This window comes from Solanum dulcamara, chromosome 1 (genome assembly GCF_947179165.1).
Source record: "Solanum dulcamara chromosome 1, daSolDulc1.2, whole genome shotgun sequence".
NCBI lineage: Eukaryota > Viridiplantae > Streptophyta > Magnoliopsida > Solanales > Solanaceae > Solanum > Solanum dulcamara.
The window spans coordinates 45,260,920-45,274,707 of record NC_077237.1 but is presented as its reverse complement, the minus strand read 5'-3'; the positions used below and the strand labels follow the sequence as shown (position 1 = coordinate 45,274,707).

The following is a 13,788-nucleotide window of genomic DNA, read 5'->3' as shown; positions in this document are numbered from 1 at the left end:
TATGAGGCGTCTTAGAAAAAGCATTACTTCTTTCATGATCTCTATCATACCCCGAAATAGGGGAGTTGTGACTGACACTAGATACTCTATTCGATCGAGTTAGCCACAAAACATACTAGCTAACTAAATTGGGGCCCAAAATATTAGGCAGCACAATATCTGAAATACTAAGCCTGGACCATTAAGGTCATGCTCTGAATAACAATAAGTCATATAATCAAAGGTAGATAAGCCAAAATGATAAAGTACTAACTAGCCAACGAGGCTTCAACTGAAGACATACATGCATACACATATATATACATGCCAAGCCTATGTACTGGAGACTGGAAGCTACAAAAAGGAAATGTGAAAAATTATGTCCACAATAGCATCTAAGATTGTCATAAGCATTGTCGAGATAAGGCCCCGGCTATACCCAAACTATACACAAAAGTAAACATGCTATGAAATATCTAGGAAGAGGTGGAGCTTATCAATTCACAGTTGAACCCCAAATCCTAACAAAGGGTCGATTAGAATCCATACCAAGAACTGCATGCATGAAAAAAAATAAAGTGTCCCCAGGCAACGAAACATCAGTACGAATAAAAATGTACTGGTATGTAAGGTAGAAAGTAAAATCATAAATAGTTGTCATAAAAAGGGTAATCAAGATACCACCTGACTTTGAAACTTTTATAGCCTCCATGGCCAACATCTAATCTCATTGTAATCAAAATTGTATGGTATGCTCATGTAATCGTATGTCGTGAATACATATATATATTGATAAAATGCATGACATTCCCAACCAAATGCTAGCAATGGTTGTCTCTTCTGGTAGCTAACCGATATTATATTGCCAACTTGTTTCCCTTTATACAATATATATAATCATTTGGGCCCCAATTATAGCTCAGAGTGCATACATAACATGACATGTATGATATGAACTTTGAATGCACATATCAGGCCATAACAAGAACTTAGCCAATCTTGGCATGTACAACGAGGAAGTGCAATTTCTACCAAATCAATCGGGGGATTCCCATACGACCAATCCAAGGTCGGATGGGAACCAAGGTTGGTACAAGGACTGAGAGAGCAGTTGGAGAGAGAGGGATTGGTGCAACTGAGGTAATACTTGGATGGATGGTCATGGTGATCGTGATAGATATGTCTCTCCTTATCAAAAGCCTAAGGAGGCGAATGTCGATCCTGAAAATTTCTAAATGAAAGATATATTTTCTAGAATTATAAATAAGGTTGAGGGCTCGGACAAAGTGTTGAATGAGTTGAATGTTGATTTTTTCTTCTTAAACCAAACAGTCACTTCATATTCAGTGTCAATTAAACAACTAATGGCTTAAATGGGTCAGATTTCAGCCCATCTAAATCCAAGACCTAAAGGTGTTGTCCCAATTAATACCATGGCAAATCCTAAGAACGACAATGCACAATGTATGGTTATTTTGAAAAGGAGTGGAAAAGTTATCGGTAATAAAGCACCAATTGATGAAGCGGCGAGTTCAAGCAAGGGTAAGACCATAGTATTCAGAAGTGATGAGTTAGATGAAGAGATAAATAATAGCCAATCCAATAATGTGAATGATGCACCAATGGAGATTGATTATGGTGTGTCTCAAAAGTGCAATATGGGTGTTGTCCCACTAGTGGTTCCTATAAAGCCTCTTTCTAAAGTGAAGCCTCCTTTCCCTCAACGTTTGTAAAAGAAAGATGAGGACATTCAGTTCCAAAAGTTCCTATTCGTCTTCAGGTCTCATTCCATTAACTTGCCATTGGTTGAAACATTATTAGAGATGCCCAAGTATGCCAAGTTTATAAAGGAGTTAGTGACAAAAATCATAGTATGGACTTCGAAACTATTGAAGTGTCTCACAGCTGTAGCGCAATTACGTCAAGTAATATTGTGGTGAAGAAAGATGACCTCGGGGCATTTACCATTCCATGTACTATAGGGTTTTACCAATTCTCCAAGGCACTTTATGATCTAGGTGCGAGTATAAAATTGATGCCCTATGCCATTTTCAAATATCTCGATTTGGGTGAGCCCAAGACAAGAACAATGCAGTTGCTCATGGAAGATCGATCTATCAAACGTCCTATTGTCATTCTCTATGACATCTTGGTAAAGATTGTTAAATTCATATTTATATTCAATTTCTTTATTCTTGACTATGAGATTGATGTGGAGGTGCCTACTATTCTTGGTAGGCCTTTCTTGGCTACCAAAAGAGCATTGGTCGATGTGGAGAGTGGTAAACTAAAATTTTGCGTAAATAGTGAGGAAGCCACTTTTAATGTGTGCAAGTCGATGAAGCAGCCTAATGATCTTTATGTAATCTCGTTGATTGATGTTATTGATGAAACAGTTGCAAGTGTCCAAGAAGTATCTAGTGTTGGGGAATCATTAGCAGATGTGCTATTGAACTTTGACGGGGATGATATTCTTGACTATGATGAAGTGGTAGCTGCACTTTTGGGAATTGGGTCCTACCCAAAGCCATCTATAAATGACCCGCCTAAGCTTGAACTCAAGGTACTTCCATCTCACCTTAAATATGTTTTATTGGGGACCAATGATACATTACCCGTCATCATAGCTGCTGATTTGCTTAATGAGCAAGTAAAAGCTCTTGTGAGAGTGTTGAAGAAATTTATTAATGCCATCGGGTGGATAATTGCCGATATTGTAGGCATTCCTCTTGGCGTGTGCACTCATAAGATATAGTTGGCTAGTAACAACAAACTAAGTACTGAGCACCAACGGAGGTTGAGCCCTCCTATGCGAGAGATAGTGAAGAAAGAAATCATCAAGTGGCTCGATGCGGGTAGTTTATATTCCATTGCCGATAGTAAATGGGTGATCCCGATGCAATGTATTCCGAAGAAAGGTGGAGTGACAATTGTGCGGAATGAAAAGAATGAACTTGTATAATGTGGCTGATGACTAGTTGGAGGGTATGTATGGACTATCGTAAATTGAATACTTGTACAGAAAAAGACCATTTCCCGATGCCTTTCATGAATCAAATGTTGGATCATCTTATGGGTCATGGTTGGTACTATTTTTTGGATGGGTATTTCGGGTATAACTAGATTTCCATTTCTCCCAAAGACCAATAGAAAACTACTTTCACGTTCCCATATGGCACTTTTGCTTTTAGGCAAATGCCTTTCGGGTTATGCAATGCCACCACGACTTTTTAAAGGTGTATGCTTTCTATTTTCATCGACATGATAGAAGACACGATGGAGATCTTTATGGATAATTTTTGGGTCTATTTTTGCTGACGGCGATTCACCGACCACTTCTGCGAGCACGACTAATGTTGCCAAAGTGGTCCCCGCAGGAAAATTTGGCCTGTGTTTTGAACAAGTATAAATTTATTTTCAAAGTCCAAGGAGACAACGTTTTTACACTGCTAAGAACCTAAGAATAAAACATTTTCAGTTAGCTTTAGGTTTTAACTTTGTTCTTGGGGAAATTAGTGGGATTTTAGACTTGGGCATTCAAATTCGGAGGTGAAACTTTTTTGAATTGAATGGAAGGCAATTACTGTGGTAAAACTCCTTTTAAATTTTCAATGTGTAGCTAAACTCCATCCTTCTATAGGGGTGCTTATGTAGTTAATTTGTTGTTTTGGATTTTTTCTGTATCTGCTCAAGAATTGTTAATTAGATATGGGTTTTGTTAATTTGGCTTGTATTCATTTATGATTTGTGGTTTCAAATATATTTCTATGTTAGATCTTCATCTAAGCTTGAAATGGTGATGTGTCACTGTAACACACCCTAAAAACATTGTATATGATATTCCAATTCTCGATGAAAATGATATCATTTCTATATATTGGGCATAACTTTTAATAGGATGGTCCAAATTAGGTGATTTAAATTTTTGAATAACCTGAATATCATTACCTACAACTTTTTTTAAGACCATACTTTATGTTTCAGAAGTTAAGCAGGTCAAATAAATTAATAGTTGCAAGACATGGTGTTGTGACAAAATGGAGTGTTTGTAGAAGAAATATCATATCTCATTGTAGAATGCTCCAAATCAGTTAATTCTTAGACGACATAAAATTAGACTTCTAGAGCAACAATTCATATGAGACACCAAATCCTAATGAGGAAGTTATATTTTTCAAACGAAGCTCCGTAAAAGGGTATTCCGTGAAAAGAAGGTTCATCTCACCATTCATGGAAAGATCTAGATCCATTTGACATCACTCAAGATATCACTAGTCCTCCAGTTAACATCACCCATGACATCACAATCTTTCATTAATTTTTTATATTTTTCTTTATAATAATTTTTATTATTGTTAGGTCTCTCCTTCACACCTATAAATACCACCTTATTTCATCAATATTTCTCAAGCAACTCTTTTCTCTATACACTCATTTACTCATTCTCAAAATATAGTTTTAGTTCTTAGTAGTGTAGAAATACTATTTCAATGATTCATATACTCCGGGTAGTACACAAAATACTCTGACGAGGAGAAAATTCTAGAATTCAAGAGTGTTTATTAAGTCTGTTGATTCTGAGTAACGCTTCGAATTTCAGGTATGTAAGGCTTCAACAAGAGTATTCCTTCCACTCTCATGTCTAAAGTATTTTGATTATATAATAAATTATGTTTATTTTCTTTAAACTTTACTCTAAGTTATGTGTTTACCTATGGGTTCTTCCACCCATATAGTCCAAAACTCTTTCAACTAAATCTATTGATTTCAAGTAATATTTTCTTATAAGTAATTCTTATATTTACTTAATAGCATGAATCATGGTTAAACAAATGATTATTGGTCTATTTTGATGCAAAATAATTTCATATTTATGAATTGATGGTTTGCAAGTATTTTCTCTACTTATCTTTTCACAGGTTATTGAAATTCATGGTGGGTTGTTTAAAGTATAATTTTTAATTAATGGACTTCAAAGTATTTATGCATAATTTCATTTACATACATGTTTGAAAGTTGAAGTGATTTAAACCCACCTAGTTTTACTATATTTTCAATGAAGTTTGACTTGAAAGCTTTGACTCCAATAAATGTTTATGATCAAAAGGGAGTCTTATGAAATAAAAGAATGATGAAATGTTATGAATGATGGATTCTTTATGCTATAAGGACAATTATTGCAAATTTGAATCACTAAAGGTTTTAATGAGCTATTCCACCGAATGTGATGTTTTGAATTCTCAAGATATATGCTATGACTATTTTGAAGTATTAAACTATTCTGTGGGATTGACTTAGCACTGAATGGGTAATTGAGGTGAGATTCGGTAAGAGAATCCTAGTAGCAACCCGTTGTCGCATTAACTATGTGCCAACATAGGAGCCCTTGTATGCTTAGGCTAATGAATCCACGAAAGCCCTTAAAGTTAAAGTTAAATAAATGAATGAAGTTGACGGAGTTTTACCCAGCAAGTAGTCTCCTTGTCTAACGTAAGGGGTAATGTTGGATTCCATGTAATAGGTCACATAGTCTTAAATGTCGGTTATGGTCATCTTCCCACAAAATAAATATTTTAAAGGATATCTATATGATTGATTATGCATGCATTGCATTATGTTTCATATTACATAAATGTTTTAATGTTTTCTCAATGTTCATGCATGCTTACATACTTAGTACATTCAAAGTACTAACGCATACTCTTTTGCCTACAAGATATCACCATGTAGGGACCGGTACCCCTCCTCGTTCTCCTCCACGTGGCTAGTTGAGATTTCATTTGAAGGCTACTTTTGATCAGTTCCTATGTTTCAAGAACAATACTCCTTTGTCTTTTTAGGTTATAATATGTTGAGACCTCTAGACACTTATTATGGCAATTCATTCTATTTTGATTGAGGATGAGCTAGGAACTTGTCTTAGCCCCCGATAAATCTAAAAGTTAGAAGTATTGTTGGACATATGTAAGCTGAAGATTTACTATTTTGATTTCCGCTTGTTTTTTTATCATTACCTATGAAAGGCTAAATGAATGCTAAGAGGCTTGTTTGAGTTACTTTCGGGTCACTACCCGACCTATGGATCCCAAACAAGCCTCTTAGCATAATATTCAAGAGCATACATAAGGTAAATGAAGTAAATAAGCAAGGATCAAAGAAACTGAAGCATAATATGAATATAGAACATAAGTCTCAAAATGCGGAATAAGAGACAACATAGACTCCATGAACATCTAACATGCCTCTAATAGTCTTAGATGGGGACATAAGACAACATCCAAGCTCACCCAATGAAAAAGGTAAAAGAAGTCATAAAGTCATAAGAAATAAAATGTCTCATCCTCGGAACATAAGGACTCACCAATAGTACAATAGTTCTAACACTAGCCACGAGCAGGAGGAGGATGAACGTGATCGTTAGTCCCTACAATATGATACAATATAGGCAAAAAATATGTGTTAGTACATGAAATGCACTAAGTATGTGAGAAGATGCATGAAAAATAATCATCAGACATAATCAATATAAATGATGCTTTGCAAGATCAATATCTTTAAAATATGAATAAAGTCATCAAAATATTAAAATATGTATTACATTAGGCAATGCATCAAAATATCATAACTATCATAAGAACTTGTAAGTCGACTGAAACTAGTGTGGGATAGGACCATTAACCGACATATAACAACATGCAAGATAATACATGGAATTCGATGACTTCTACATCGAGATAAGGAAGACTACCTTACTAGGGCATACTCCATGAATAAATCATCTAATTGTGTTATGTGGATCCACTAGCTTCACCATATTGGAATATGTAAACCTACACAGGCAACGTAGTTATTGGATAATAGGATCTTACCACAGGTCTCTTACCTCAACTGCGGAAGAGAATGCCTATCCCAAGATCCACTCGGTTCTTAGTCATTAGCCCAACAGAACTCTCATAAAACATGATCATAATATTCATAGGAAAAGATAATAATAGATATCAATCCATCTTTGTAAAATTAAATAAGAATAGCTCATCTAGCATCATCATAGTAAAATCATAGGATTAGCTCATCTATCATATAACTCATGTAATGTGGGTGTAGACCTTCCATCATTACATATCTTTACTCATAAAAATATCTTTAGACACTTAGCTTTACCTATCATTAACTTGCTTAAAACATCATAGAATCATCAATCATAAACTTCTTTGCATAAATTATATTTAAACTCATTCATAAGCTTTTGTTGAATTAATTTGAAAATCATGATCATATCTCATAAATCATACTAGAAACTATCATATAGAATGGGTCATTGAAATTTAACTTGAAATCATGCAATATGATGTGAATTATGCATAATTAGGTTAATAGTATTAAAGTATATAATAATTGAGAAGACTCAATGATACTCATAAAATTATGGCTTTTAATTGAAAAGATCATAAGAGGATTTGATACATAGTCTTTGGGATTCCATGTGTGAAAGGTACCCATGGATGAAGTCCCACATATCTTGAACTTCTTGAGCCCTAAGGTGAAGAAAATGGAAGCTTGACCTTGAAGAAATTTCTTGAATTGCTTTGGAGTGAAGAAAACTCTTGAGAGAAAACTTAGGAGAGAAGATTTTGTAATTTAGGGAATTATGGTGAGAATGAGAGGGTTAAGGGAATTTAGATTAGTTAATAGGTAGGAATTTAGTCTCAAAAACCATTCACATTTATTAATGAAATATAGGAAAATGACCAAAATAACCATACAAAAGTATTCTGTTATTTAAATAGAATAACAGAATAGGGAAGGAACATAGTAGCCCAATATGAATGCAAACATCTCAATAATACATAAAACACAAAATCTTTAATCTCAAACTAAAACATGACTTACAAACTCATTTTATGAACATAAATACATATGAGACCATGAGAACAACTAAAACAGATGATTTAGACTGATTGGATCATGAACGAACTAAATACCTTAACTAGGCACGGAAGAAAAGAGATCAGGATATTGGGACATCATATCATCTTTGGATTTCCATGTAGCACCTTCAATCTCTTGGTTCCTCCATAACACTTTAACTGAAGTTATTTCCTTGTTCCTCAACTTTCGAGCTTGCCTATCCAAGATTTCAATCGGAACCTCCTCATAAGAAAGACCCACTTTTACCTGAATGTTTTCCAATGACACATGCAGCTAGGATCACCAACAGACTTCCTCAATAAGGATACATGAAACACTGGATGCACCGATGCCAAATTAGAAGGCAAATCCAATTCATAAGCTACCTTACCAATCCGTCTAAGAAAATGATATGGGCCAACATAATGGGGACTTAGCTTCCCTTTCTTACAAAAATGCATCACACCTTTCATGGGTGAAATTTTCAAGTAAACCCAATCATTAATCTCAAATTCAAGTTCTCTTCTTCTCACATCCGAATAGGACTTTTGTCGTCTTTGGATTGTTTCCAATCTTTTTCTAATGATTATAACCTTCTCAATAGCCTTAAATACCAACGTAGGTCTTACCAAAGAACCTTTACCAACCTTGAACCAATCAATAAGGGATCTACACCTCCTACCATACAAAGCCTCAAATAAAGCCATCTCAATGCTTGAGTGATAACTATTATTATAGGCATATTCTATCAATGGTAAATGATCATCCTAATTTTCTTTGAATTCAATAACACACTCTCTCAACACATCCTCTAATGTCTGAAAGGTACGCTCGTCCTGACCATCCATCTACGGATTAAAAGCTATACTAAGATTCACTTGAGTACCAAGGCCCTTTTGAAAAAACCTTCAAAAACAGCAATGTAAATAGAGTACCTCGATCTGAGATGATAGAAAAAGGAACACCATAAAGCTTAACCAACTCTCGGATATACAATCTAGCATAATCCTCGACTGAATATGAAGTCTTGAGAGAAGAAAATGAGCCGACTTAGTCATTCGATCAACAATCACCCAAATAAAGTCATGTTGCCTACAAGTATGAGGCAAACCAGTAATGAAGTCCATATCCGAGGTTTCCCATATCTAAGTAGGAATCTCAATATCATGAGCCAAACCTCCTGGTTTTTGATGCTCAACCTTCACTTGTTGACAGTTAGGGCTCTTAGCCACTAATTCTTCAATATCTCTTTACATCCCATTCCACCAATACACTTCCCTCAAATCTTGATACATCTTTGTGGAATCGAGATGTATAGAATACTACAAGCTATGAGCTTTAGACAATATCATATCTTTCAAGACATCACCATTCAAAACACACAATCGGCTTTGATATTTCAAAACACCACCACCCCCCTCGGGAGAAAGACTCAATGGCTTTTTCAGAAACCACGTTCTTCAATTCAACCAAAATGGGATCACTATCTTATTTTGCCTTAACATACGCCATAAGAGATGATTCTAAACCATTTTGCACAATAATAACACCATCCTCAGAATAAATCAAACGAACTCCCAAATAGGCTAATGTATGCACATCCCTCACTATTCTTTCTTATCATCCTCAATATGAGAAAAACTGTTCATGGACAATCTACTAAGAGCGTCGACAACCACATTTTCCTTATTCAGATGGTATGGCACACTCATATCATAATCCTTCAACAACTCAACCCATCTCCTTTGTCGAAGGTTCAAGTCCTTCTAAGTGAACACATATTGCAAACTCTTGTGATCGTTGAAAATATCCACATGGACACCATAGAGATAGTGTCTCCACAACCTCAAAGCAAATACCACCGACGCCAACTCCAAGTCATGAATTGGGTAATTCTTCTCGTGTTCCTTGAGTTTCCTTGAAGCTTAAGATATCACTTTGCCTTTTTGCATTAGAACACAACCAAGACCAACTCGTGAAGCATCATAGTATACAACTAACCAATCGAAACCTTCTAGTAAAGTCAACATCGGGGTGGAGGTGAGCCTATCCTTCAACTCTTGGAAGCTTTTCTAACATGCCTCAGACCATTAGAACTTCACTTTTTTGAGTAAAAGTAGTCAAGGGTGATGCAATGGAAGCGAAACCTTACACAAACCATCTATAATAACCGGCTAAGCCTAAGAAACTCCAAATATCAGAAGGAATCAATGGTCTAGGCCAACCTTAGTCTTCTTTGGATTAACTATAACTCCTTCACCGGAGATGATGTGGCCAAGGAAAGAAATTGACCTTAACCAAAATTTATAATTACTAAACTTTGCATACAACTGACGGTCCCTGAGAATTTGCAATACAATCCTCAAATGATTGGTATGATCTTCCTCACTCCAAGAGTAGATTAAAATATCATCAATAAACACAATGATGAGCATATCCAAGTATTGTTTGAACACCATGTTTATCAAATCTATAAAAGATGCAGGGACATTCGTTAGTCCCGAAGATATAACCAAGAATACAAAGTGACCATACCAAGTTCTAAAATACATCTTCAGAATGTCACATTCCCTTACTCAGAGTTAATGATAACTCGATCGAAGATCAATCTTTGAAAAGTGTCTTGCTCCTTGAAGTTTATCAAACAAGTCATCAAACCTTAGAATGGATACTTATTCTTAATTGTGACCTTGTTTAATTGTTGATAGTCAATACATATATGGAGAGAACCATCTTTTTTTCTGACAAAAAACTGGAGCACCCCATGGAGAGATACTCGGTTTAATAAAACCTTTATCTAACAAATCCTTGAATTGATCTTTTAACTCTTTCAATTCTACTGGGATCGTTCGGTAAGGAGGAATAGAGATAGATTGAGTATCGAGGAATAGATTGATACCAAAGTATATTTCCCTTTCAAAAGGAATGCCTGGAAGTTCATTGGGAAAAACTTCTGAAAATTTATTAACAACTGAAACTGACTCAAGAGTAGGAGTTTTGAAATTAATATCTCTAACCTGAACTAGATGATAGATGTAACCTTTGGAAATCATTTTTCGAGCTTTAAGGATTGAGATGAATTGACCCTTAAACTCGAAATTACTACCTTTCCATTCTAAGACTGGCTTATTTAAAAAATGAAACTTAACCATACGGGTTCTACAACAAATAGAAGCATAGCATGCATGAAGCCAATACATACCAAGAATAACATCAAAATCACTCATGTCAAGCTCTACAAGATCAGCTGAGGTGACATTTTGAAAAACTGAAACTGAGGAGTATCTATAAACTCTTTTAGCCATAACTGAATCACCAACCAGAGTATAGACCAAAAATGTCTCTACCAAGATCTTGAGACTAACAATGAATCTCTTAGCAAGGTAAGGCATAACAAATGATAGAGTAGAACCCGGATCTAATAAAACATAAACATCAAAGTTAAAGACTTTCAACATACCAGTCACAACAGCCAGGGAATCCACTAACTCTTGACGATTCAAGAGGGCATAAAATCTGTTTGGCGCATACCGCCACCCAAAGTAGTAGTACACTGATCCAGACGACTGGTAGCCTGAGTCTGCACTTGGGTATATCCCCACCACTACACTCTTTTGCATGATGACCCAGCTTTTCATACTTGTATCAAACATCCAACCTCATTAAGTACTCTCCTTTATGGTTTCTTCCACACTTCTTAAATGGAGGGATGAATTGACCACTCAAAGCTCCTCCTTGTGCCTTAGGATTTGGCACCTTATCCTTCTCAGAGTTTGGAGCTAGAGTGTTAGAAGAACCTTGTCCTTGAAACATTTGACCCTATCAGTAATGACCATTACCTTCACCAGATAGTTTGTGAGAAAACCCACCTTCAAATTGAGCCCTCTTGGACTTCCTTACATTTCTCTCCTTAAGCTTCTTTCCTTCAATTTTCTCGGCATAAGTCATGAGCCTAGAGATATCCATATCCTTAATGAGCATAGCGGTTCGACATTCTTTCATAACCAAGTCTGACACTCCTGAAATACAGTTGCTCATTTGGGCATAAGAGTCGGCTACCAAGGATGGAGCATACTTGAACAACTTTGTGAACTTGAGGGAATACTCCCTCATACTCATATTTCCTTGATTGAGGTTTAAGAACTCCAACAAATTTTCCTCCCTCAACTCAAGTGGGAAGAAGTGATCAAGAAAAGCAAATTTGAACTTTTCCCAACCAATGGGACCCTCTTCAACCTTTTCGACTTTCCATTGATTGTACCACATGTGAGTGACACCTTTGAGTTGGTAGGACGCCAACTCCTCCTTATCCTTTGAAGACATTCCCATAATATTGACAATCTTGTATAATTCATCAACAAAGTCTTAGGAATCCTCATCAACCTTGGACCCATAAAATTCTGGAGGGTTCATCCTCGTGAAGTCTCTAACCCTTGAATCCAAAGATCCATTGGGAGGAATAACTACTCCTTGGTTCAACTGAGCAGTCACAACTTTGGCTAGCATCTGAAAAACATCTCGAAAGTCCACATTGATCAATTGTTCAGTCAAAGGTTCATTCAGAGCTTGTGGCTTTTCTTCAACATTTCTTCGGATGGGTAATCGCAAAGAGAAAATGTTAGAGGAGAAAACCTTAGGGTTCAACTCTATAGCATGATGAGATCATGAAAAAAGTGAAGTATTTCTTGAGATACCTCATATGCTCTTATTCATAGGTGTGGCGCACTTCACACTCATGAATAAGACTCTACTTGATGTGGCATGTTAGACTCTCCATGACACTTGAATATTGTGTTTTGATATCAAATTTATCATGACCCAACCTAGGGCCTATCCATAACACGACTATTAGAATACTGAATAACCCCAACCAAGCCTCTTAGCATAACATTCAAGAGCATACATAAGGTAAATGAATTAAATAAGCAAGGATCAAAGATACGGAAGCATAATCTCAATATATAACATAAGTCTCAAACTGTGGAATAAGAGTCAACATAGACTCAATGAACATCTAACATGCCTCTACTAATCTTAGATGGGGGCGTAAGACAACCTCCTAGATCGCCCAATAAAAGAGTTAAAAGCAGTCATAAATGCATAAGAAATAAAATGTCTCATCATCGGAACATGAGGATTCACTAATAGTACAATAGTTCTAACTCTAGCCACGAATGAAAGGAGGATGAATATGATCGTCGATCCCTACATTATATTACAATATAGGTAAAAAAATATGCGTTAGTATATGAAATGCACTAAGTATGTGAGAATATGCATGAACAATAATTATAAGACGTAATCAATATGAATCATGAAATGCAAGTCCAATATCTTTAAAAGATGAATAGAGTCATGAAAAAATTAAAATATTCATCTCGTTGGTCAATGCATTAAAATCTTATAACTATCATAAGAGCTCATAACTCAACTAAAACTGGTGTGGGATAGGACCTTTAACTGACATATAAAACTATGCAAGCTAATATATAGTATATGATGACTCGTGCATCAAGACAGGGGAGACTACCTTACCAGGGCATACTCTATGAGTAAATCATCTAAATATGCTATGTGGATCTACTAGTTTTTCCATATTGACATCTATAAACCTATGCGGGATACGTAGTTATGCGATAATGGGATCTTACTATGGGTCTCTTGCCTCAACTGTGGGAGAGAATGCCTATCCCAAGATCCATTCGGTTCTTAGTCATTATCCCAACAAAACTCTCATAAAACATGATCATAATAATCATAGGGAAAGATAATAATAGATATCAATTCATCTTTGTAAAATTAAATAAGACTAGCTCATCTAGCATCATTATAGTAAAATCATAGGATTAGCTCATCTATCATATAACTCATGTAATGTGGGTGTAGACCTTCCATCATTAC

At 35.7% G+C, this 13,788-nt stretch overlaps 1 protein-coding gene across 1 annotated transcript; it reads left to right on the top strand.

Moving 5' to 3' along the window:
- The first annotated feature begins 1,852 nt into the window (after nt 1-1,852).
- On the top strand, nt 1,853-2,734 carry LOC129892868 (uncharacterized). The gene has a single exon (XM_055968402.1). The coding sequence runs from the start codon at nt 1,853-1,855 to the stop codon at nt 2,732-2,734; it is 882 nt and encodes a 293-aa protein (XP_055824377.1).
- The last annotated feature ends 11,054 nt before the right edge of the window (nt 2,735-13,788 follow it).